We start from the raw sequence: 27,349 nt of genomic DNA on the forward strand, positions 1-27,349 counted from the left end.
GGGAGAACCAGTTCTGGGTGGAATGTTGGGGAAAGCTTCTCAAACATGATATAATCTCATGTGGAAGGGGCTTAAGAAATAATGATGTCGGAATAAAATGCTGGGGCACACGTGTAATTTGGGAAACCAGCCTGTGAAAAGACTACCAAGCTATGGGGTGACTCAGTACACAGCCAGACTTGTAGACAGAACGACTTGCCCTTCGCGTTTCATTTCAAACTATCTCCAGGGCGCTGGGCTGGCAGTAGCTGCTGGGCTCTGTTCAGACCTCGGGTGGGCCCAGTGAAATCAAATCAGCAATTAGCTGCTGGGAATCTGCTAACCCAAGGCAGTAATTTCTGAAAGATCAGGTTGGTGTTACAGGATTTGATTAAATTTCTTTTGGCCATTACTGATTTTCACCCAGGCCCTGTGATAGCCCCAGGATCATACCAGTATCTGAAAATGAGAGAAAATAATAATGGCCACCATGAATTGAGTACCTATGACATGGCAGGCACTGTTATGGATTTACAGGGTCTTTAAAACTTATGACCCAGAAAGATATCTTTATTTCATGATGCTGAAACTGAGACTAAAAGAGGCTAACTGGCATAGCCAAGACTGTACAAGTCATATGGGCTACATCTGGGATATGCACTGGGCATCTCTCTATTTGTTTAATAAATATTTACTGGACCTGGAATTGTGCACCTTTCTCAACATCAGAATTAGCAAGAGAGGCTGAAAAGGTCAACTTACAAATAACATCCTCCAAAAGCACAGCTGATAACAAGGGCTGAATCCCGGGCCCTACTTTTTCTGCAGGCCTCTGGAACAGTCCTCAGACCCCAGAGCTGAATGGACTCTTCATGGTCATTTTCCAAGCCCTTCACCTAAATGTGTGGAACGCTAGGCTCAGAAGGGCCATGTGACCAGCCACAGGTGCCCAGACAGGTAGAGACCAGGCCTCCTGTGACTACGCAATGCTCCCCAGCTGGGCTCCCTCCCCTTCCAGGAAGCACTGACAACTCCCTAAACTTGGGGCTGGTTGTCAGGTGTTGGGATTAATCAGCTTTCTGCCTTGCTTACCTTCTGCCTTCTTACCGTTAAGACCAACACTCAAGGCAGAGTTGGGAAAGGAAAATAATGTCCTCTGTACAAGTCTCTTTTTCTCTTATGCCTTCCACACCATTTCTTCCTGGCCCCTGGAGAAAAGGCACCTGCAACTAGAGGCTGGGCTTACACACACAGCTCTTCCTGCTGGGGCCGGGAGGTGTCTACCTCAGTCTTTCAGCTGGTGGGTCCAAGGAAAATTCCATTTTCTTTCTCAGTTGGTGGCACTGACCGTTGAGGACTCTGAAAACTGCCCTGGTTCTAATTCTGGTGATGGTTCTTAGTGTCAGTAGTAGGGCAAACCACTGGTTCACAAGGTGAGATGCTTTTACCAAAACTAGGAGGGACTTGGGTAGATTCAAGGAGAAAGATCTTGAAGGGAGTATTTAGGGTGGAAGAGAAGGGAGGGTGAAAGATGCAGTCTGGTAAGTATGGAGCCCAGAGAGACTCAAACGGCTTGGGCATGAGAAGCCAGGGAGAAAAGAAACTACTAAAAATCAAATTGCAGCCTGAGAGGTCTAGGAAGATGGAGGTTATCTGCACCATAAACCAGGAAACTCAGCTTTTCCATTGGGCAGTCTCTTGGCTGACTGCTTTGTGACAAACCTTCAAATCACTCTGTCTTTTCAGGCGAAATGGCTGTAGATAAGGATTTATAAAACGCTTCATTATAGGCAAGTCTTGAGGGTGCTTTAATCCATTGACAAACAGACTCTAATCTGCCAAGGCATATTTTTAAACAACAGTAGCCAAATGTTTCCTGGCCAGTTCCCTTGTGAATTAAAAAAGGAAGGTGGCAAGAGAAAAATTAACTCGAAGGTGTTTTCTGAGGCTAAAATTGGCTAAGACCCCTTCAAGTTTGCTAAAGGAGATTGTCAAAACTTGGGACTGGTTCAAGTGAAATCCTCTCCAGGCACAGGTACCTCAGAAGAGGTCATATTTTAAGGATGAACTTACAGAAACTCCAACTTTCTTTGCAGCGGTAGGTGGCTTTTACTGGCTTCTAGCGAGGATTCCTTTCAGTCCTGTTCTCTCCCCACCCCCATAACATAGACTCGGTTTAACTTACTGAAGCCCCTTCCTTCAATCTAGTGAAAGGTACAGTGCTGGACCTTCCGAGATACAGGGCAGAGTAGGGAGAACATAAAGGGCCAAGAAACTTTAGCTCCAGAAGGTCCAGATGAGCAAAGCTCCTGACTCTACTGGGTACGCTCGTGCAGGCTGGGCACGGTGCAGTCACACTAGAGTCATGTGGATGGCGGTGGGAAATGCACCAGCTCTATGCTGAGTCCATGCCATTGTCCAGGCAGTTGTCCTGTTCTGACCCTTTGGGGCACAAACCCAAAGTTGCCTGGCCCTTCCAGGCCTCTTTCTCCTGCCAAGAGCCGTTTCACTCACTGTTACTCTTCCTTAATCTTCTGTCACCCCGAGACCCTTTTAAAACAGCTCTCTGGAATCCACCAGAGAGAACAGAGTACAGGTTTCCACCCAGAAGGTCATATGTTTCGCTGACCTCTGCTTGCTCGCTGCCAGCGCAGTTGGCCTTTCTGGGCCCTCCCGACATCCTCAGGGCCAGGAGAGGCCGCCAGGTGGCGTTGCCCGAGCCCCGCGCCCGCAGCAGGTGCAGGCGACCGGGAAAGTCCGAGATTGGAGTCCCGGGAGCGTGGCGGCGAAGAGATCGGTCCGTGCAATTCTGGAGTTAGCGGAGCGACCTCGGGCTGCGCGGACAGCACAACGCAGCTCCTTTCCCCACTTCCCCGATGCGACGCGCTGGTCGCTCCAGGCGTGTCCGTCCCTTGCGCGTCTGTCCCTTGCGTGTCTGTCCCTTGTGCGCGTGTCCCCGGACTTCAGCCGAGACCTCGGCCTGCCGCCGCCGGCACCCCGGCCGGCAACTTCCCGTAAGAGGAGGCGCTGGTGTGGTCCGCCCCACTTCCCAACCCCGAGAGGTTTCAGGGGGCCGCCCGCGCAGTGGCCCCCAACCCAAGGAAGGAAACGCGCTCCCGAGAACTCGGGCTCCTACTCACCGCGGAGCCTCTCTCGCCTTCCCCAGGGTGCCCATGGCCACCGCCGTGCTCCTGGAGCCGCCTCACCTGGCGCGACGCGACGGCTCGGCGGGATGCAGCTCATCGCCACCGCTGCCGCCGCCTGCGAGGCCCTACGCCCCAGGCCTCTTCACCTTCGGACCGCCCACCCGCCGCTCTCGAGCCGGGCGAGCCCGCTCGCCGCACACCCGCAGGCACAAACTTTATGTGCGCGCACCCTCTCGCTCTCACCCGCTCGCGCGCGCGCACTCACAATCGCCTGCACGAACCACCTGACACACACGCTGATGTTATCGGCTGTAGGAAGTGTGTGGCGCTCTTCAGCAGCTCTTCTCTGAAACCTGCCCCCAGTACTCGGTAGTACCCGGAGGCCAGCGCCTCTCGCAGTCCTCGCCTTTCACCCCTGCGGGATACCTCTCCCTGCCCAAGGGTTCCGTCCGAAGGGGAGCTGGAGGGCTGGGGAGGGTCCGGGTGCACTGGATCCCACCCAACCCGCGCCTGGAGAGCAGGTGTACGCTAGACGCAATCAGCTTCGCTCAGCCGCTCTTGGGGGTACCCCCGGCGCCCTGCAGTCCTGCATTTCAGTCCTGGCTGCTGAGGATCCCTTGTGCACTTGCAGGCCTCTTTTGTATATATCAGAGTGCAAAGCCAGGGGTGGGGTAAGGAACTAATAACACAGTTGTGAATTTGTCTTAGTCTGTGCCTTTGAGTGTCTTCTTGGTAGCAGTTTGCAAGACTGGGTTGGTGTTACACGCGCTATACTCTGCAAGAGACCGCAGGTGTGGAGGTTCGCTCTGGGGGCGTGATCCATATTGGGCGAGAGACAGCTGCCTGGAGTCTGTGGGTGTAGGCGATGTGGGGAGAGGGGGACAGGGGTAGGGAGAACTATCTTACAGCAGACCTGGCCAGGAATGGTGGCCTAGTCCTGCTTGCAAGTGTTGATAACAATGATAGCTAATGCTGATTCTGTTGTGCCGAGTGCTTTCTATACATTGCCTTAATCTATCTCCCCCAAATACCGAGGTCACTATTTTAAAGATGAGAAAATTAAGGTTTAGAGAATAACATGCCTCCCATTACAAGACTAGTAAACGGCAGAGAGAACTATGACTGGGCTGAGATCTGACTCCCTGTAATCACTGCTGCACTGTTCTGATAACACACCCATTATCATCGTCACGTGCCATAACTCCAGCTACAATAACAGGCCTCTTCGCAGCCATGTTTTGGACCCTGAAGCCTCCATCCGTGACTTCATTTATACATTTCTTTATACTTGTATGTCATCTTGTCCTAAAAAAAAAAAAAATCAAGATAGCTTACAAAGGTACATAACCTATAAAAGTGTGTGAAATGAAAAGTGAAAAATAAGGTACATGAAATGGAGTCAAAGTTTTTTTTTTTTCCTAAAAGTGCACCCGATAGGTCCAATACACTTGCTACAAGCAGGACAAAAACTTGTCTCCTAGATTTCTAGTAGTCAAGTTCCAAAGGAAGCCTTATTTAAAATTCGATTCCTGTCACATGCAAGGAAAAAAAAAAAAAAAAACAGGAAGAAAATTGCTGAAGAGAGGATCAATTCTTCTTGATATCGAGACCAGAAAGAAATGTCTCTAGAGAATCCCCATGAACACTGGGGTGATAGAAAGAACCAAGTCCTCAGTCAACAGCCAAATATATAGAAGGGGCATGTGAATGTTTAATAAATATTAAATAATGACACTCATCCAGACTTATACTGTATATGCATATGTATATGTGCCAAATGGATAAACATATACCTTTATGTATACGCATAATTATGTATAATATATACATGTAGATAGGCTATTTGGTGTATATACACAATACTAGGCACATATGTATAGGCAGTTGGATAGACCGATACACCTGCAGTCCATTATGTATATAAGTAGAGAAATTAGTTCGTTTAGGAAACGAGTCTTGCTGAGTTTTCTAAAGTAAGAGGTCTGCTTCTGGTCTGGAAGCTTTTTCCTCTCCAGCTTTCTGAGAGCTCAGCACTCTGCTTGCACCTGATTCTGTTTCTCTGCTCCCTCAACCTCCCACCCCGAGCTCCTTGATGAGGCTTTCTGGCTGTTCCTACTTGAGCATGTTGTCTTTTTCTAGATATCTACAAAATTAGAAGTTAGCTCCATCTTTCTTCATCTTCTGCCATGTAGTTAGTCTCCTTGCCGTTGTCTAAGGCATCTTTGACCTCAAGAACAAAGTTCTTTTCTCCTGTTCTTCCTTACTTTCGCTTTTATTTCTCTACCCTCTTTGATGCGCAGTGTCTCTGTGGCAGTTGAGAAAGGTGAGAGATCATTGTCTTCCTCTGCCCACCCTTTGGGTAAGTCACTCCTTGGGACTCTTTGTCATTCTTCTTTTCAATCAGGCATTATTAACTGATGTCCAGGACTTTTACTTGGATTTTGGTGAATATTGTGAAGCCTCTGGAATTAAAACACCTGCTTTCATCCGAGTTTCTGAATGATCCACTACTCAAATTAGGTGTTTTTGTTTCCTTCCACAACTTCAACAGGACCTATATGACTCTCATGTCTGAAATTCCAACCTTGATATCTTACAACCACATCCACATTTCCAACTGGTCACCTCCTTTAATTATGTCACAGGGCTTCCTCTCCATCTTCATGGCCACATGTTGGTCTTGGCCCCCATGATCTCAGAATCTGGACATGTGTAACAGCCTCATAACTAGCCTCCCTAATTACAGAACCTCCTCTTCTCTGATTCTTCTTTCATATTGCTTTCAGAGTTACCTGGTCATGTCATGTCTCTGCTTCCAAACTGCTAAGGAATCCTCAGTTGCCTACAGAATAAAGTGAAAACTTAACATTGTGCATCTTCACAGTTGCACCTTACCTGTTTAGCTTGGCCTCCAGCCATGCCCTCCCAGGCACCTGACCTCTTAGGTTACACCTTGGTCACTCCTGGTAATTGCTGTGTCCTATGCCCTTGCAAGCCTCAGTGCTTTCGCTCATGTATGTCCTTCTGCCTGCCAACTCTTTTCCACCTGGCACAGGTATGCTAAACGCATGTCAAATTGGCAAGTCACTTTAGAGGGTGCACACAAGGTTGCCTCCCAGATGCAGAGGGGTGCAGACTCACCTTTTAGAATCTTCCTGGTGACTGGTTGTGCTTGGAGAGCCTATTGGCTGCCACAGCTTCCACTCTGTTGTCTACCATTTATTCACTCTTTTACAGTGATATTCACTAGGTGTTTACTTAGTGTCAGATGCTGTCCTTGTCATTCAGAATCTGGTAGAGAACAAGACAGACAAGATTCTGGTTCACAGGAGCTTACATGTCTAACAAACAGTAACCAAGTCAAAAAATAAAGAAATAAGCCATGGTTTTACACCCTGATTTCCAGGAGCTGCCACTTCAGAGTTGGGTTACCCCTGCCCTCATGGGGACACCATGACATATCCCAGTTGGGGCCCCACATGGCCCTGTGAGGACAAAGCTGCCGTATTTAGGGGCACACAGCTCTAGAGGAGAGTGGAGAGAGATGGAGAGGGAAAGGAGGGAGGGGATGTGACCTTTTCTCTCCTGCTGAGTGCTGCTGCTATTTCTGAGACAGGGAGAATTGGCTTCATTATTTTATGATTGTGACTGGCTGCCCCACACAGCAGCACATTGAACACTGTAAGTCCCTGATGCTACTCACCGTGGACAAGGCTAGAGAAATTTCACATAGGAGAAGCAGCTCCTTTTGCTCGATGTCTATAGATTTGGGGCTTGTGTTTGCATGCCTGCTTGTTTTTTTGTCCTGGGCATCATCTCCTAGATGTAGCAGTAGGCCTCTCTGGGAGTCTCTCTGCCTATGGGCCAGCTTTTCTGGAGAGCGCTCTGTCTCCTTGAGGTACCCCCAGAATTCTCCCAAGGGAATTTTATGAATGTCATATAAATTACATTTTTAGAGCATCCTACATATAGCCCCTAAATGGGACTATCCATTCTTGTTGAATAGTCATTCTTGAAGGATGCTGCCTATGTCTGTGAAATCCCTTCACAGAGCTCCCCCACTCCCAATTCATATGTATTTGTCACAGAGCCCATATTTTCAGTTAGATTGGCCTCAATATTCTTTCCAAATTTGATCAAATTTGATTCATCATTTTTTAGGATGCTGATACAACAAATAGAAATACATGTCTTCTTATGGCTCTCACTCCTTGTGAGATAGGAGTCCCTGGAAGGATTTGAACAGACGAGAAACAGATTCTGACTTCTGTTTTACAGGGTCATTCAGACTGCTGAGTTCCAAAGAGACTCTTGGGAAGTAAGGGTAGAAGGTTCTCGGTGGAAGTAGCCTTCATAATTTCCAGCTGGATAGGTCTACCAGGTTGTTGGCTTTCAAACTCTTTTGAACATTACTCCATGGTGAGAAGAGTAAAGTCATATTTCACATTCTGTGACTCAGATATATATTTATGCTACATGTAAAACCGAAACACAAGCTATGTGAAACAATATTTGCCCTTATTACCTGTGGTTACACTGATCCTTTCAAATCTTTTTTAAATTTTTTTTTTTTTTAATGACATTTAAGAATAAACGCTGGTCGGGACTCACTAAAGTAATCCATTACTGGGTTGGCATCATAGCTTATAAAGTACAGCTCTAGGTCTACCTCTCATGATAACAAGAGATCTCCATAGTTACCTCAGGAAGTGGGAACTAGGTGGCTCTGACTAGGGGGGGAATTTTACTTTTCATAGCTTCCCCTTTTGTAATTTTTATTTTTGTGTTATGTGCAAGCAACTATTCAATAAATAAATCCTATTTTGAATCATTATGGCAAAAACTTCCTGCTTTCAAATTCCAGCCTGAATGGCTTTAAAAAGCTAGAGGCTCTGGCCAACAAAGATAAGTTGCCAATGAATTTGCTTTATCAAAAAATCTCAAACAATATTTTTTCATAAATATTTGGGAGGCAGAATGGCACAGTAGTTAAAAGTGTGAGCTCTGGAGTTAAGATTGATTTTGATTTTCAGCCCTAAGCTGCCTGGTTATGTAACATTGAGTAAGCTAACTTTTCAAGGCCTCATGTTTCATGTCTGTAAAAATGGGTACAAACAGGGTCTACATCATGGAACTTTGCTGATGATTATATGGACATGGTCTCTGCCTAGCACGTAGTAACCACGGAAGACATGTTAATGTTTTGAGTGATTACTCTGTGCCAGGTTGCAGGCATACACCGTGAGTGTTTCAGGAAACTTAAGTGCTATGTGAGCACATCTAAGTGACTCCTCCCCGAGTTCTTGGTTGATGAAGCCAACTTCTCAGCGGAAGTGAGGTGTAGGTTAAGATGTAAAGGGTGAAATCAATAGTGAGCCAAATAGAAGTGAGGAGAGGGGAGAAGTGAGTGTTTCAGAGAAAAGGAGGATGCAGAGGTAAGGAAAAGGAAGAGCAGTGTGCTTTGCTGAACTAGAAACTTAATTCTGATACCCCCACCCCAGCCAATATATAAATAAGGTCCTCTAATCTGACTTAATCTTACTGCCTTTGCAGAATCCGAGAGGCTTCACACCTTGAAGAGTCTCCCGCAGGCTCCTCAAAACCCTCACTCCACTTTAGATGAGATGCAATTAACAGCATTCCTCACCTTTGCCTTTGGGTGCTTGAGATGAGTGCAGCTGAAAAGAGGCCAGAGTTAATTAAAATTCAGCACTGGGCTTCTTTTCAAATGGCTGGCCTTGCAATCAAACAGCAATAATTTAAATTCTAAAACTAGTTTAATAATGCAACCACTTTTAAAAAAAACTCCTAGTGTGCACCCAGTACCACACTAGCATTAATGCTACTTAATAATTTAACACCTGCGAAGACACATAGTTAAAAGCTGTGGGGGTGGGGGGAGGGAACAGTTCATAGAAAGATTCAAATGGCCTGGACTAGACCAACAATGTTTTTTCCAGGTACAAAAACTGTTTAATATGTATTCAAAAAAGTACTGTGATAAGCATAGTATTGAAACGGAAACTCCTGAGTATTAATAGATACACTTGCATATGAGCAGTGGAGAAAAATCAGTTCAAAATTAATATAGGTGGATGCTTCTCAAACTGGGATCATCTGCTGCTGCAAAGAATTTTTTTTCTTTTAAAAGGGGTCATACTTAACTCATATTTCAGAAATACTAAACCAGGACATTTCACATGCAACTTACAAGCATTTTACCTCTTGATTTTGGCAGTAGAGTTCTAATACCCTATCTCACTCCTTTGTGCCAAAGCCCAGTCTTCCCCACCCCATATAGGGTGTAAGTATCTTTGTATTCAGTTTGATTCTTGGTCATGGGACTAGGAAGTAAAACACTTGTAGCAGCCTTAGGAAAGCATAAATTGGGATAGTCATCTTATGTTCCTCGGGCTTTAGAAATAAGAAGTGAGGCACTGTCAGCCCTACTAAGGAGAGTGTATCTTAACTCTGTGGGCATGTGTATAGATTCCCTGAGTATAGAATTCGTGTTTCACAAATAACAAAGTCACACCCAAGAGAACATTATGAAAATTAGAAATGCATTGATTGAAAAACAAGACTGAAAGCTTAAATTTGCTACAGGTATCGATCAAGATTGATCTGCCGCAGTGTATAACTGGCAACTGACTCAGTGTTCATCCAAATGATAGCCGAAATTTACTGTAAAAGAAAAACTATCTTTTGTAGTGTGTTGGGTTTGTTGTTGTCGTTGTTTGGTGTTTTTTGTACCTTGCATCAAACTGAGAACACTTAACTCTAAACAAAGTATGCAGCAAGAGGGGTCTGCATTGTGGCTTCTTAAGTATGGACGGAGACCTAATGACCAATCAAGATAGTAAACCAAGTGTTCAGTTTCACTGATTTTAAATTAAATTATTCATTGAAAAGCATGGCCCTATGTTGTGATAAATCCAGTTAGTACCCATTTATGTGTGATTTTCAAGTGCTCCAGAAGTGAGGTTTTGCTCTCGGAGGAAGGTTACTTCATGTTGGATCTTAATTTGGCCCACGCAGGTTCTACCCTGCTGTGGTTTTATTGCTTTGAGGTTGTTAGTTTGTATTTGGGTTGGGGGTGTGTAGAAATCTGGGTTAGACTTAGTATGGAAATAGATAAGTTATATATAATTGATGTTGGCAATTGTTTAAAAAATCCTCTTAAAAATCTAAGTCACTGCGACTTTTGTCCTGTACCAGCCAGAGGAAGTAAACGGGTCAAGCCAGAGGAAGTAAATGGGTCAAGCCAGAGGTAGCAGTGAAAAGTGGGAGTGGGAGAGGGTGAATTTGCCTCAGGCCCTCCTCACTTAGGACCACTCTAAACTCAGCAGGAGTGCAAGGGCCATATTTTGACATTTGTGGGCTCCTTCCTCCATAAAATTATATTAAAATATATTTTATGATTGTGTTGGCATAAAGATAAGTATAATTCAAGCTGGATTCATTATTATATGTTCATTCTTTTCATATTCATGTTTCTTCTGATTTTAAAAGGAATTAAATTAAAACATTTTTGTGGGCCCCTATAGGTACTGTGGGGTCTAGGCACCTGTACCTCCTGGATTAGTTGGTAAAATATAAAGTTCTCTTTCTTGGCCCCAGGAGAGTTTGTGGATTCTGGCTGGTGAGAAATGGTACAGAAGAAGAGGAAAGGTGCGTTTTGAAGGGGAGCTCTCTCTCTGTCCCTCTTGGATAAGCAGTGAAGAGGAATGTGAAAGATTGCCTGGAGAGCAAGAAGGTGAAAAAGGGCATGAAAAGTGAAGCCTTACCTGGGGAGGACACATAAACACATGACCTTTTTTAAAACTAGGGGCTATGAAGGGTCTTTCAAGACCAGAGGGGCCAGTTTAGGGGAGCTAAAAAGTAGTACTTGCTGACTGACTAGCTGTTAGCACAGTGACTAAGGAGTACTTGTCCTGTACCAGGGAGTGACCTGTTGCTTCTATGTTAGACTTGGACTTGGAGATGCTATTAGACCCAGAGGCCCAGCCAGAAAGGACATGACAGCCCTGGGCTGTTACAGAAAGTAGGCTAGACTATTGTATACAATTGGTTGTTGGCAAAAACAAACAAACAAACAAACAAACAAATAAACAAAAAATGGGCTGACTTGCATGTTAAGCTATGCTGAGCTAAAGTCTATGCTCAAACAGCCATGCTTTTTACTTTTTTCTCTGTATTTCTATTTACCCTAAATTCCTCATGATAATTATATGGGCCAACATATTGGGTAATTCCTACATGTCAAGCACTGTGCCAAGAAAGAAATCAGCATACATTATTTCATTTCATCCTCACAAAAAACTTTAAGATGATTTACCATTGTTGTCTCCGCTTTATAGATAAGAGATTTAAGGCTCAGAGAGGGTTAAGTAACTCACCCAGGATGCACAGCTAGTGAAAGGTGAAGCTGAGTTTCAAGTCATTGTGATTCTGGAGTGCATAGTTATCATCATTTTGCTACACTGCCTGCTCATAATATATTAGATTTTGCACCCAGAATAATTGAGCTTGTTGGATATTACCCATTAAGAAAGTCTGGGTGAGGTAAAGAGGATAAGTAATCCACACTCACTATATTGTTGATGGTCTTAATAAAGTGCTAACCTTTCAGCTGTCTTATCAACCACAAGGGACAAACCTGACCATCATAGAAGTCAAAATTTTGGTCTAGCTATAGCTACTCCTCAGCCTAGCTCAAACTACAATGATCTCTAAAAAGACTTGGCCACTGGTCAGGGGAGGGAGAGCCACTGACTTAAGGCTTCTTCAGGTCCTACTCCAAGTTTTCACTTTCATTTGAAAAGTGAAAGTATAATTGTTGTCAATGTGTTATTGATATGTTGGTTGTGACTATGTTGTGTGAGCATATATATCAGTTCTTTATATATCAGTTCTCATATGACGGGTACCATAACTTTGTGTGTGTGTGTGTGTGTGTGTGTGTGTGTGTCTACACATGTAAATGTTTCCTTAATAGACTGGGCTAAAAACATGGTTTCTGCTACATTCTCTCCTCCATGATTCTGTTTTTAGGGGCTTTGGTCCTTTTCTTTAAGAAATGGGGATTTATTAGATCGAGTGATTCAAGTATTATTCCTTAGGGCTTTTTGACTACAATCCAAGAGGTTAGTGTTATTTATTTATTTAACGAGAGTGTTAATTCACTATGACAGTAGTTCTCCCTTATCCATGAGGGATATGTTCCAAGCCCCCCACCCCCCCCACCCCCGCCCAGTGGATGCCTAAAACCATGGATAGTACATAACCCTGCATATACTATTTTTCCTATGAATACATACCTATGATAAAGTTTAATTTATAAATTAGGCACAGTAAGAGAGCAACAACAATAAGGAATAATGAAATACAATTATAACAATACACCATGATAAAAGTTATATGAATGAGGTATCTCTCTTTCTCTCAAAATATCTTATTGTACTGTATACTCACCCTTCTTCTTGTGGTGATGTGAGATGACACAATGCCTACGTGATGTGATGAAGTGAGGTGGAATTGTCCATTTGATATTTTCAGACTGCAGTTGACCGTGGGTAACTGAAACTGCAGAAAGCAAAACATTGGATAAAGGAGGACTGACTACTCTATACTTTTAAAACAATTCTCATGACTGAGCTATTAATGCAATTGTACTCCAATTTCAAAATCTACTTTTAAGAGGTATAAATATTTTTCTGAGGTGCAGATATAAATTCAGATGTTTGGTCTATCTATTCAAATAAGAATTATTTTGTCCAGTCCTTCAAGTTTCCATTCTGAGCCATCCCTTCCTGGAACATTCCAGAAACCCAATGTTCTCAGGATCTTCCTAACTGTTACCCTACTGAGCCTGTTTACAGCTTCCGATGCAAATCTGAGCGCTGAAGAAAAAGGATCTCATACTTGCCTTGCTCTCAATACAGGGCAAATCACATGCTAGGAAGTTCCGATTCAGCAGTGCTGCTTTTCTTCCTCGTCTCCAGCCTCTCAGGAAGACTCACAGGTGACACACAGACTTCTACTTCCTGCCATTTCGTCAATGTCTCACTTTTCCTTTTACTCTTCCAGGACATTCCGGGAGCACTTTTTATTTTATCTTTTACTTAAAATGATGTGTGGCAACTCTGCCAGCTCCAAGTGTGCATAACAAATACTGTCCTCACAAACACTGGAGTACACGAAGGAAGGGTCAGATGGCCAACTATCCAGGATGCCTATAAAACAGACAGGAGACTAGAGATAAGGAAATAAATGGAGATGCAGCAAGTAGGATAGCTCGTCTACTTTCTAGCTTCTGTTACAAAGAAGCACAATAGGTCCCAGTTCCTAAAAAATTATTTAACTATGTCTCACCCTACCCATCCTCTGGGGAAAAATTTTCCCCCTGCTCAGACTTGTGCTTTTGTCTTCATCACTTGGGGCCAGAAGTTTGAGCTGCCTAAGACAGATAACCATCTTAATATTTTTTACACCATAACTTTACTAAGCTTGTGGATATCCCAAACATTGGATAGGCTTCTGAGTCAGTGGTGGCTTTCAATTCAAATCCTCCAGGCCTAATGTTTTCGGCAGATGCCGTTCTTTCCAAACAGTAAGTCACTGTTGAGTGAGATGAATAGGACCAGAGCTAAAGAAAATTAAGGTTTCAAAAGACCGTCTAAAACAAAAGTCCTTTCAGTCCCTGGTATTCAGAGTTTCATCCCTCACTGAACCAAGGCTGCTCATTTTACAGGGAGAAAACACACAAAACTGTGCTGCTGGAATGCAAGGCACTTGGATCAGGAGGTCAGCCACCATCGAAGGATATGAAGTGGTCATTGCTTAGTATAAAGTTTATCTGGAAGGAAAAGAAATAGGTAACCTTTTCCTGTCTTATTTGTACTCACTCCCATTTTGTATTTCATGAGGGGCTTGGCTGTAGTTATAGGTAACAATCAAACAGAAAATCATTCTAGTTTACTAGTTTCCTTCTTCCCTATGTCTGTTTTTTTGTTTTGTTTTGTTTTTGTTTTTTACTTCTTTTGAAAGCTGTTGAGGTCTAGTTGTTTCTTAAGAAGGTTCAACTCATCTAGAGGACTCATTGTGTTGTGGACCTCAGGAAGTGAATCCTGTTCTGGGCATGGCCTGGAAGGCCTAGCACTCTGAGGCCTCCATGGACCCTATGGACATTTAAAGATGGACTGGTTCCCTGGGGGAGAATTCTGGTTGGGAGAGTTCCCTAGAAATATGTTAGACTGCCCCTTCACGACCAGGAACTGTCTAAAACAGAGCAGTTCCAGACTTTCGGGGTTGAGAAGAGGGAAATCCCAAACCTTCCTGAATTTCAGTAGACAGGTGGTTCCTCTTAGTTCGCAGAGGACTTTCCACCCCTGTTCTTTGTTCATGAATCACACGAGTCTTTCCCAAAGCACAGAATTAAGTGACTTGTCTTGTCCCACAGGATGAGTCATTAATAAGTTGAAAATTGCATCATGTCTTCAAAGTCTAGCTTGGCTTCTTGACCAAAACATTACTGAGTCTTTCTTGAAAAGATTATGTCACAGGCAATAAAATATCTGTCTTTTCCTTTCTTCATCTCATTTGTTTCCTGGTTTCTAGCAGATATTATCTGAAATGTCTGATTAGCCTTGGTAATTGATCCACATTACACAATTTTATTTTTATATACTCCCTCTCTGCTGAGTTATTTTGTTTCATTAAAAAAGGCAGAAATCCATGGAATAAAACATAAATAAAATGACATATCAAAATTGCCTATATCCTAGAAATCATCCCCACTGCAACCCTTACTCTGTGCTGTACCTGGTCTTTAGGGAAGCAAGTACTTGATACCTAAGAGCACTTTTATTGTTGACCTTGAATATGTCACTTGTGATTTTTAATGAGGGAATTGTATATGTAAACTGAAAATATAAATACATTTCTATTATAATTATAATGTGTTAAAAATCTTCTGAATTTCTAACTTGTTTTGCTGAGAAAAAAATTCCTAAGAATATCGATCAGAAATCTGATGAATTTCTGGAAGGGCCATATGGTCTCAGAGGTTTGCTTAGTCATCTCTCCTCTCCTTCCCTGGAGCTGCCCCAGCCAGGAAACTCATAAACTAGTTTCAACAGGGGTAGGGCCTGAAGAGGGGACAGGAGCTGTCAGACTTTGAGTTGTGCAGAGTTTTCTTCAGCTTTGAAGTAAACATTTAGCATTAGGTTGTCAGTTTAACTCTCTTTTTTTGCTTAACACATTAGACAAATCACTCACTTCTGAAATCTTGGTCAGTGGTGCTCTAGTTGGTAGCATCTATGATAATGTTCACTTCACTTAATTTTGACTGAACTCCGTGCTCTTCAATTAGATAAGTGATATACTAAAGCATCATTAATCCTAACTCAACACTTTCAGAGATTAGTAATTCCAGAGGTATGACATGAAGCTTACCATTTTTAAAATACATATATGAAGAAACTGTTTATTAAGCCTAAGCATACGATTGTAAGAGTAAATAGTTAACTTGCTAGAAGAAAACTATCTTTGAAGATGCCAATACCTTTTGAACACTGCTACTGCTAGTTACAGAGCAGTTTGACAAAGTAGATTGAGCAGCATTCTAAAAGAATCTTCAATTAATATATGTCCTGTGAAGTTAAAAATAAACACAAAATTCCATATCTAGATATTCTATAGATGAGACAAAACAAAACGAAACCATGCCATTGGCCTTCTTCACATCAACTGGTTTAAACTTGAGAAATTTAACTCGATGTCATAATGTTATAAAGTTTGAAGTGACTTTTAAGCCCATGACTTTTTGAGCGCAATCTAAGAACCTCTGGCTTTTAAGTGTGATCTTCAAATATGTGAGTCTAAGGTATATGTGTTTGTATGTGTCTGAGTGTGTGCACCATGCAGGGGTGTGTGCTATGATGATAAATTTCAGTGCCAAAAGAATTTAAGAAGCAGACCCAGGGCAATGATTAAGGGCAATAGAATAGACTTACATGGAAAAGGGAGAAAAATCATATCAGAATTTTGAATTTAAGTAAAAGCAAGAAAGAGAGACTTCACAGCAAGAAAAACAAAGGGGGAAGAGGCTAGCATAACTGCATCATAAATATCAAGGTCTTAAATTTCAAGAATAAGAAATAAAACCCATCATAAATATCAAGAATAAGAAATAAAACCCATCTGAATAGAATTTCTGAGGTAGATGGTTCTTTTCATATTTGCATGATGTTTATATTTGGGAATAATAAATGAGTTTTGAGGTTTGTGTCTTAGAACAAGAGATCTGTATTCTATTCCTGACTCTGGCAGTGAGTAAAAAAATTCAATCCAATTTAACCAACCTTTAGGGAGAACAGATATGCAAAGTTCTCCAGGAGCTTTTAGTCTAGTTAGTAGAGTCTTTCCTACTCAGCCCTTTGATGCCTACAAATTGCCTAACTCCTCTGAGGCTGACTTTAAAATAACAGATGCAGACAGCACATGTCTGCTTTCTCTTCGTCTTGTACTGACTGTGGTGCTCTGAGGATAGATGGACACTCTCCAAAAACAAGTATTTTTGCGGATGTCAAGTGTTCCTTGTCCACAGCAATGACTCCTTTCCACATGATTTGGAATTTTCTGTTTTCAGATATTATTTGACACTTCATAGTTCCAAAGCCATTTCAATAGAGCCAGCCTGCCCATTCATCTCTCACTGGTGTTTCTGCTTATCCACCTTGGAGAAAGAGGTGCTGACAAAGGCAAGGCAAAGTCTTTCTCAGCAGCATGTGGACAGGGGCTTCGGAGAAACTTTCTCTTTTCAGGATACAAGCATTGTGAATCAAGTGGACAGACACCAAAATGATATCATCAGTTTCCTCCAAACAAAAATAGTTCCTCACTCACTGGCTTCAAGGCCTGGAATTCCTATAGTAAGAAACTTTGACATTCAAAGTTCCCTTTGAAAAGCCATACTAGTTGTCGTTTGTGAAGCAATTTAACGACATATATATATGTCGTTATATATATATGTCGTTTTATATATATATATATGTCGTTAAATATATATAAATATATATAAAATAAGGTTTTATATATATTATATAAGGTTATATAATATAGTACATATATTATATAAGATTATATATAACAGATTATATAAGGTAACATTTAATCTGGTATATATGTATATTATGTAAGGTAACATATATTATATTAAAACATATGATAATATATGATTTTATATTATTTATATGTAGGAATTGAAGCCTTCTAAACTAGGACTACTCAGATTAGGTAACTAATAAATGGTAAACCTAGAACTGGAATCTTGATTGTTTGTCTTCAAATTTAATGTTCTTACTACTAACCATGCTGCCTCCTCCATAGAATATTCTACCCTAAAAATATTTTAGCACAATTAGTTCAGCAGATTAACAGTCTTCAACAGATAATTAGTCCCTATTTGGAATGGAGTCTCAGGCACGTGTGTGTGTGTGTATGTGTGTTTTTCCTGAGTTTTTATTATGAATTTCAGACATAGAGAGAAGTTGAAAGAATGGTACATAGAACAACCATCTACTCTCCACTTAGATTCAATAATTATTAACAATTTGCCATATTTGCTTTCTTTCTTTTAAAAATATTATTTTCAAGAATAATTTTGAATAATCATGACACTTTACCCCTAACTACTTTAGCTTAAGTATAAAGACATTCTTCCACATACCTGTATTTCACTTATAACTAACAATAATACATAACAATATCAAATAACTAGTCCATAGTCAAGTTTTTCCACTTGCCCAGTTCCTATTCTAATGTTCTCAGTTCTCCATTCAAATGTTGTATAATTGTCTTTTATAGCTCTTTCTTTAGAATTAGGATTCAAATTGGAATCACTCACTGACTTTGGTCATTAAGTCTCTTAAATCTTTTTAAATCTAGAACTGAGCTAGTTCAAGTGCTACTGAGCACTTGAAATGTGGGTAGTCCAAATCGAGATGTGCTTTAAGTATAAAATAGACATCAAATTCTGAAGACTTAGCATGAAATAAAGAATGTAAAATATCTCAGTATAATCATAATATTGGTTAAATGTTGAACTAATATTTTGGCTACATAGAGAGAAATAAAATATATTACAAAAATTAGTTTTGTCTATTTATTTTGTTTAATGTGAACACCAGAAGATTTGAAATGACATATGTGGCTTGCATTGTATTTCTCTTGGGCAGAACTGGTTCTAGAGTGTTCCTCCTTCCTTTTTTCCCCCAAGACATTGACTTAATGACATGTTTATGACAGTTGTCCTCAGAATAAGCATAGGTATATTTTGGTGGGAAAGAAAAGGTAGGAAAAATCTGCAGAAAAAGCTGCTTCTTGGGAGGACTTGGGTAGAATGTCCAGGTGGGAGAAACCCTAAAGAGTCTGCTAAAAGAAGGCCTACAAACATCCTGCTGTGTCAGGCATTTGCTCTGCAGAGGCCAGTTATTGACCTTTGCTCTGTCTGCCTCCAGATGTGTAAAGTGTCTGAGGATTCACTTTCATGTAATATTTTGGGGTTTTTTTTTGGCCTAATGTATTTTTTTTCAGTTTTTTTCTTCTTCTTTCTGCCTGCTCACTTCTAAATTCATTCTCTCAGTTCGTTTTGGGGCAAGCCTGCTGTTCCTGAGCGCAGCTGTAGCCATCTCTCAAAAGTTCCTGGACATTGTTGCCTTGGACGAATCAGTGGGCTTTAGAAACACTCCAGACTACCTGCCGGAATCTCCCCCTAAGATGCAGATGCCTAACTCCAGACTTGTTCCCTTTTAGAATTTTCATGTAATGGTTCACCAGAGTCCTCTTTTAGAGAATAACAAATTTTTATTTTATTACAAAAGTTATGTCCATTTTAGTAAAGGTAAAAAATATAGATAAACAAAAACAAAACAAAAATCCTACCCTTACCCCTATCATTATACAATAGGATAATTTGGCTGCTCCTAGAGTAATAATAATATATATTCCTGCCCTCCAGTATTAGTTTCCAACTGCTGCTGTAACAATTATTCAAATTTAGTGACTTAAAAAACCACAAATGTATAACCTTACTGTTCAGCAGGTCAGAAGTCCGAAATGAGTCCTGCAGGGCTAAAAGCAAGGTATTGACAGGGCTAAGTTCCTTCTGGAGGCTCCAGGGAAGAATCATTTTCCTCAATCTTTCCAGTTTCTAGAAGCACTTCTTGGCTGCGGGTCCCTCCCTCCATCTTCAAAACACAGTGCTCCGATCTCTACTTCCATTATCACACCTCCTGTTTCTGACTTTGTCCCTCTTGCCTCATATCTGATTACACTGGGCCTACCAAGATAATCTTCACATCTCAAAATCTTTCATCTCCGCCCGCAAAGTCCTTCTGTCATGTAAATTAGCAAATTCACAAATTCCAGGGATTAGGAGATAGACATTTGGGGTGGGGGCATTATTCTGCCTGTCACACCTTCCCAACCTCAAAACACATTTCACCATCCATTTGCCTCCATTTATATACATAGAATGTTTATTGTTATAAATTGAGGAATAGTGAGGAGGGTTTGTTTGTTTGTTTGTTTGTTTGTTTGTTTGTGGGAGGAGAGAAAGGTAAAAGCAGGAAGAGAGGATCAAAAGGTTCTGTGATGTCTAGTCTAGTTCTGCCTGAAGAACTGGACTTGAGACCAGGTGGATAGGTAGTAATGGAAAGAAATGGATGGAACCATTTAAGAATGACTATGTGGCTCTGGGCACGTACAGGGCTACTTTAGGATCAGGGAAAAATGTGGTTCAGAGTTACTTGTTTTTGCCAAGAACCCAGCAGACTTCCGATGTACCAGGAAAGGAAGCAATGAAGCATCTGGCAGTAGCAGCGTCACATGGGCATGCTTATTCTAATGGTAGCAGTAGTAGGGGTTGTGCATGAGAGAGAGCTGGTAAGTGAGAGAAAGGGACATGTGAATGCCACAGATGGATGTAGATGACCGTGGGCACAATGATGCCACATTTAGAGGCTTCCAGAAAGTAGTCTTCTTACGAAAAGAATAGAGACCTTAGAGGCAGAACAAACGTGTGTGTGTGTGCGTGTGTGTGTGTGTGTGTGTGTGTGTGTGTGTGTGTTCCACCTAACAATATATTACAAACATGTTTTTTTACACAAGTTATTTCTTTCTATGATTTATGGAACTTCCAAGTATTCTATGTTTGAAGATGTGCCAATATTTGTTCAATTATTCCTCCCTTGCTGATGTTTCCAATTTTTTCTCTATTTTAAACCATAGTATAATGAATCTTCTTGAAACTTTCACAAATCCATAAATAGTTTCTTAGGATAAAACTTACCTGAAAGTAGAATTGCTGGATCTAAAGGGTATGGGAGTCATTCTGAAGCTTTTTTAAAGTATGAAGTACAGTTTCCTTATCTGTAAAATGAAAGGATAAGATGAAATTGGTGACTTGCAAGCTTTTTTTTTCTGTTCTTTTTAGCCAGTAGACTCTTCCAGCAGAAACCTGGAAGGTAAGTAGATCAGAGATGAACCCACTCCAATGGAATGGGCCTGGGCTGGTCTGTTTCTGCCTCCCCATCCCCTCAGCTACCAGGGGCTCTGAGGAACCTCCAGGTCTCTAAGGCACACACTTTGCAAACCAAGGGCGAGGTGACCTCATATTCTTTTCTACTGACATCTTTGCTATCAGGCTCTTTGATTGAATTGGTAGGTGTCTAGACGGGTCTGAGATCATATCACTGGGTCCCCATGGTGCCTGCTCCCTAAATGGTCAGTAGACACTTGTTAATCTTAGATAGCAGCCATTTCACAACAGGTCAGAAGCAGGGGATCCTGCTGGCCAAGTCGAAAGGGAAGAAACGGAGCTACACCCGCTTGAGGGAGATGACTCTGGAGCCTGGATATGACAGATAAATTGGGGGAATTCCTGTGACTCAGAACTTGGGGAATATAGACAGTGTATAATAAAAATATAATTTTAGCTATATAGGTAACTTTGGGAATATCAGATCCAACTTCCTCTTTTTGTAGATGAGAACCAGAGAAGGTAAGTGTCTCATCCCAGGGCACACAGTAACTTAGTGGCATAATCAGGCATCCTGAAAACTACACAAATGCTGTTTTGTTTTTACTGCATTTGAAGCTTCCCTCCTGCCCCCCTATAAAGGTAAAAGGGTAGAAGGGAGGAAGAAATTAATATTTAAAACTCCAATTATGTGCCAAGCAACAATCTAAGTACCTTCGTTGTACTTTGTTCACTCAGTCAGGATGGGCATTGTGGTGTCCTGCACATGAGGTCTTTGCCTTGCAAGTTTAGTCCTGGGTCCAGAGGCCCCAGCGGTAAGCGACAATGCTGAGACTGGAACTCAGTCTCTGACTCCAAACACCATCCTTCCCCAACTTGGATATACCGTATTAACCTAGAGAGTTACCCGTTGCCTAACTATCATATTGCGGAGGAATTTGGGAAGTTATTTTGAGATGAAACAAGGTAAAAGATGATGAACAAGAACCTGACAATAGACAAGATTCTAGATATAAATACATCAATTTGATTTAAACACATCAATTTAGGAACAGAACACGACCTGAAACCTTGCCCAGAACTCGTCCTTGGAGGTCCTTTCTTGGCATGAAAATTAGTGCTACAGGAAGTGATGTGAGATATAAAGAGAAACCCTCTTTCTCATGTCAGATTCCTCTGGGAAATACCATCTAGGGTTCAACAGTCTACTGTCCTCTGCGGGAAACTCAGGGAACTCTTCATAAGAATGTGAGGTTTAGGTCCAAATTTCTAGTCATTCAGGAGACTTGGGCACCCAAACTGAAGAGGTGTAGTCCTTGGGGAGATAAGGGGCTGAGGGAGAGGGGGATACGTACATAGTTATCTTGAGTTTCAACTCTAGCACTACCTTTCCTCCAACCTAGAGCTACAGGAGATCTTGCCATGCTTTGGCGGGGAAATTCCAGGCCTTCCACCAATATCTTGGAAGTTTACGATGCTCTAAATTGGGGCTCATTTACAGTAGTTACAAGAGAACATTAGGAAAATTCTAGAGTTTACCAGTGGGATTGAGTTTCCTTTGAACAAAAGTTTTATGACTCATGAAGTCTACTATAATGCAGCTCATAAGCTCAAGGTTAAACAACCTTCAGAGTCTCTCCTAAAGTCAAATGTGCCTGCAGCTCTGCTGTGCTTCTCTCTCTTGTTGCGCAAGTCACATAAGAGTAGCTTTTTATTCTTGCAAATTACAAGCTGCTACACCAATCTGGCATGCTCTCCACTGCCTCCCCAAACTCACACCTCCCCCGAGCCCAGCTCCTGCTGCCTCTCTCACAGCATCACCCCTACTCTCCCCTGCACTCAGCACATTGGTTATTTCTTCCCTCTATTATTCTACTGAGACTGTCGCTAGTTGCTATATTGTACTGTTCTCTAATTTTTCATTTGTGTGAATCTCATTGAACTCAAAATTTACACATGTCTTGAGATTAAAGAAGAGATGGGGTGACGGAATGGACTACCATTTTAGTGCGGTAAATCTGAGAGAATGGGTATATAAGAGTTGGGCTTTGAAGTCAGACAGCTTAAGTTTAAATGCAGACTCCGCCTTGGTCAAGTTACTTAACTTAGCTGTGCTATAGTCACCTCATCTGTAACATGGGCATAATAATAGTGCCTACCTCACAGGGTACCAATTAAATCAGAGAGTCCCTGTAAATTGTCATTCCAAAAAGTCACCTGCTATTATTATCCCCATGTGCCAGGCACTGAGTGGGCCATTTTAACCCACAATCTCATCTATTCCCCACAAGAATTTGGTGGGGTGGTGTAATAAACACTATCTGTTGCCTACTCTCCAGCCAGCTACTGCTTCCTCCTTGTCTGCAAAGTCCTGCTGTAGTGTTTAATTGTTTGTCCTCCTATCATCCTGTTCTTAGGGAAGTAATTTTGCTCTCAGCCCAGGGGTAAGTGTTGAATAGTTTAAACCAATTATGGTATTCAACACCAGCCACTGGTTCGGAGGTGGTCATGTGACCCCATTTAAGCATGAGGGGAAGCCTGGCTGAGTGGGGGTAGAGGGTCGGGGAAGATTTCCTCATTGATGAAACAGAGACACACAGGAAAAGAGATCCCTCTTCCTTACTCTGGACTTTGTGCTGTCTGGATGTTTGCCTGGAATTTCTACAGCTGTTAAGGAAGCCAACACAGAGGGATGAGGTCAGAGCCAAGCAAAGCAGATACAGGTATGCCTGGTTCCTGGCATAACTGTGCACTCGCTATTATATGAAATGGGACTTCCCATAATTGTTAAAGCTCTCGAGTCATGCTTTTTCTATAACTTACACCTAAAGAAAGCACACTCCCTATGTCCCAGAAGAGGAAACTGAACTTCAAAGAGATTTGCATTATTTACTCCAATTCAGACAGACAGCAAGTGGCCATTCAGAGCAGTCTCATATGTCACCTGTGGTTTTTAGTGCCCAGGACATCATAGGACACACACTTGTTGTTTAATAAGTAGGCAGCATCTAAGAGACTCATGATGTTTACCAATCTGTGCTACCTCTGGTTTGTTTAAGAGTTCTGTAGCAAGGAACAATGTAAAATGACATGTTCCAGCAGTTTTAATGACTTTCCAACACAGTGTGCATTGTGAGTCTCATGAGTTCTCTTAAAAGCAAGAAGAGTAATTATCTAAAGGGATTCTCATTTCTAGGGCATACTTCAACACACTCAGCCCTGTCGTAAGTAACGCTTGCTCTTTGTTTAAATGACAAACTTTGGTTTGGTAGTTACCACTTCTTAATGTCATCTTTTTTTAAAAAAAGACAAGATTCATGCTATAAATGCTAAGGAAATCTAGTTCTCTCTTTCTGCAACACGTTGTGCTGAATTAATCTTGGCTTCACTCTAAGAGAGTCCCTTAACCGGGGATCTGGGAGGAAAGCTGGGGTGGGCTATATAAGAACAAGATCCAATTGAGGTAAGAGGGGGATGTCTCAGATTTCATATCTGAGGAGCCTGTGTAGTGTTTTAGTAGATGCCTCTCTAATTTTTGTCAGAGGATGGAATATAAAATGCACCTTTAATTCTACCAAAAGCTAACCAAGGGAAAAGTAACTTACAATGATATACACCATAGTCACAGAGGCACGATTGGGTTCCTGCCTCATAGGGTTCTGCACTAGCTCAGTTCTCACTGAACCTGAAACTGGGAAGAACTTCAAGGACAGTGACCTTGACTGATATGGGCAAGTGAAAGAGTTAAGGGCCAATAGGCTAAGATTGTAGCTGGGCAATTGCCTCTCAGGGTTACACCTATGATAGCTAAATTAATTGCTAAACCCTCCTCCTCTCTGAAGGAATAATCATAGGAGAGAAACCAATAATATTAAGGGTGACAGTTAATACTGAGCATTTATCACATACCAAGCTCTGTTTTAAATTCTTTACCTAGGTATTATTTGATTTCTCACAACTCAAACTGTTAGTTAAACCGTCACAAGTTGCATTAATTAGTATATCTTTCACCACAATAATAGTAAATGCTATTATTATAGATGAGAAAACTGAGGCATAAAGAGGTTAAGTAACTTGCCCAGGGATTCAAAGCTAGGAAACGGCAAAGTCAGAATTTAAATCTCAGTATTCTAGGTCCAGAATCCAGCTCTAATCATCACCCTCTAGTGAGTTAATAGTCAAAACAGCTCATGAAAAGGAACAGATGGTTTGAAAATGGTAAACAGATGGTGAAGAGCAGAACACTTTTACCAAGCTGCTTTCTCTTCTCTACATTAGCTGAGCCTTAGAGGCAGTGGGCACGATGGGGAGAGCCTGCAGGTAGGGATACCTGAGCCCAGTTCTGATGCTGCCATGACTGGTTTTTAAGGCCTGTGGAAGATAAGCAACATGCCCCCTATCCTTTTGATATTTGTACTAAAATGTAATGACTTAAAAACTTTAAAGTTCTTACAAATCACCAAGTGATTCAGAATTATTTAGGAGCAGAGAACAGGAATCTGCATTTCTGACAAGCTCTCCAAGGTGATTCTAATACAGGTGGTCTTGGGACCATGCTTGGAAACCAGCTGATCCTTGGAGCTCCTTTCTGTCTCTTATTTAGTGACACAAGTCTACTTGCCCTGGTGGTGGTGTTTCTGGTCTGCTTTCGTCTATAGTGAAGAGCAGGGACATGGGAGAAGCAAGGTGTGGGGAGGCGGGCAGTTAGTTGTGTGATGGTGAGCCAGGTACTGCTCACGCCTCTGACCCTTTTCTTCTGTAAAGTAAGATGAAGGAGACCAGAAACGGGCATGGAATGGAATAGCTGCTCAGTAATGTCGGTGCCCACCCTCTGACCATGATAGCCACGTTCTGGTCTATGTTGTCATGTTTGAGCTAATAACATTACAGAGAAAAGTTGGGTTCTAAAGAGTCTTAGTTCTTTTTTTTTTTTTGCAAAGTTTGTTGCTTGTTACGGTAATTAATTAATTGGTTTATTTACTTATTTATTGCAGCAAGAACATGTAGCATGAAATCTACCCTCTTAAAACTTTTTTGTGTCCAATACAGTATTGTTGACTATATGCACAGTGTCGTACAGCAATTCCCTAGAACTTATTTATCTTATATAACTGAAATTTTACACCTATGACAACCCTGTTTTCTTTCTCCCTGGCCCCTGGCAACCACCATTTTACTGTTTCCATGCATTTGACTATTTTAGATACCTTATATAAATGGAATCATGCAGTATTTGTCCTTCTGTGAGTTAATTATTTTACTTAGCATGATATCCTCCAGGTTCATTCGTGTTGTTACATATGGCAGGATTTCCTTATTTTTACAGGCCAAAAAATATTCCACTGGTCTTGGCAATTATTTCTTGTATGTGACACTAAAAGCATAAGCAACAAAAGCAAAAGTAGGTAAGTGGGACTGTATAAAAAACTAAAGAAATCCCATTTCTTAAGAAACTTAAGTAATCTAAGTTAAAATTCTCTTGCTTTCTTTAGTTTAGTTTTCTCCACCTCTCTCTTTAAGAAGATTTTGTCCAAGCTCCCCTAGTGTAGGTCTAGCATACACAAAGCATACTTGCAGACACACTCCTCACATCCTTTCTTGGGACAGAAACTGCTAGTTGATATTTTCCTGTTGGCCCAGGTGCAGCCTCAGAGCCCCAGTAAGTCTCTACTGACAAATTAAAGATGGTTTATGAGTCCTAGTCCCCTTTCAAGGAAAGAAACTTTTAAAACTTTATTTATTTACTTTTTAAAGCCATCTCTTTTTGAGAGTCAGCATGATCTGGCATCAGGTCTAATTTTAGGGTCACAGCTGAGAACAGAGAAGTGAGAAAGGATTTTATTGTTAGCTATCAAATTTTGGAACCTCTATTCTTGGAGAATAATTTTCTAAAAAGGTAAAACAATGACTCTCACACAAATGTAGAATGAACACATGTCAAATATTTTAACTCATTTATATTGAAATATTACAGTTAGTTCAAAGGAAAACCAAAGACCAGTCATTTATATAGACAATCAGAAATGCTGATTTTAATTTACTAATAGATACAAAAATAGCCTGTATCATATGGTAGGAATTAACTGTAATTTCACAGGACAAAATTTATTTGCTTTTTTATGAACAGGAATCATTGGCATGACTATCAGTTCTCCACAAGTTGAAGTCTGTCTCCAAAGAGTTGCAAAATAGTTGAGGACCAATAAAGGCACAGACCCCTAATGCATCCGACAACCCTGGAAGGGTCCTCCAGACATCTAGCATTCCACCAAAAGGATACTCAATAATTGTTTTGCTCACTTCAAAGTTTTTTTGGGTTTTCTTGACCCTACTGTATGCTTAAATTGCAGGAGTGCTACACATCCTTTGAAATCATAGCAGGAAATACCGGTTAGCACGACTTTCTCCTCTTGCAACATCATTGGGTAGTTGAAAACCAGTTAAAATGTGCATTTAGTTCTCCTTGAAACCTGCACAGGGCAGCATGCTGGCTTTATCTTTCCTGCCTTCCTGCCTTTCCTCCACCTGGCTGGGCCCACTGAGGCCTGGTGCCAGTGATGGGCCTGGAATGATTGTTCTGTTTTGCCTTTCCCCACCTGACAGCATTTTCTCAGGGAGTTCCAAGAAAAGGAGAATGCCTGCTCAACTTATCCTTACCTATCCTAGGGCTTGAGGATGAAGA

The 27,349-nt window shown here is 41.5% G+C and overlaps 1 protein-coding gene and 1 long non-coding RNA gene across 3 annotated transcripts in view; both read right to left on the reverse strand.

Moving 5' to 3' along the window:
- RASGRP1 (RAS guanyl releasing protein 1) overlaps positions 1-12,712 on the reverse strand; it is an 86,919-nt gene extending 74,207 nt beyond the window's left edge. The window contains exons 1-4 of the mRNA XM_023527703.1: positions 12,600-12,712; positions 8,698-8,803; positions 6,267-6,416; positions 3,120-4,430 (exon numbers count right to left, since the gene is read on the reverse strand). Of these exons, the coding sequence (XP_023383471.1) occupies positions 3,120-3,154 (35 nt within the window). The 5' untranslated portion in view covers positions 3,155-4,430; positions 6,267-6,416; positions 8,698-8,803; positions 12,600-12,712. The remainder of the gene's footprint in view (positions 1-3,119; positions 4,431-6,266; positions 6,417-8,697; positions 8,804-12,599) is intronic.
- A 346-nt stretch (positions 12,713-13,058) lies between these two features.
- The window catches only part of LOC111736264, a 116,642-nt gene continuing 102,351 nt past the window's right edge, over positions 13,059-27,349 (reverse strand). Inside the window, exons 3-5 of one of the 2 annotated variants that reach the window (XR_002779142.1) lie at positions 25,875-26,041; positions 20,479-20,558; positions 13,059-13,360 (exon numbers count right to left, since the gene is read on the reverse strand). This is a non-coding gene — a long non-coding RNA (uncharacterized LOC111736264). The remainder of the gene's footprint in view (positions 13,361-20,478; positions 20,559-25,874; positions 26,042-27,349) is intronic. The other variant, XR_002779141.1, reaches the window with a different exon arrangement.

Source organism: Pteropus vampyrus, unplaced genomic scaffold (assembly GCF_000151845.1).
Source record: "Pteropus vampyrus isolate Shadow unplaced genomic scaffold, Pvam_2.0 Scaffold19, whole genome shotgun sequence".
In the NCBI taxonomy this organism is placed as follows: Eukaryota; Metazoa; Chordata; class Mammalia; order Chiroptera; family Pteropodidae; genus Pteropus; species Pteropus vampyrus.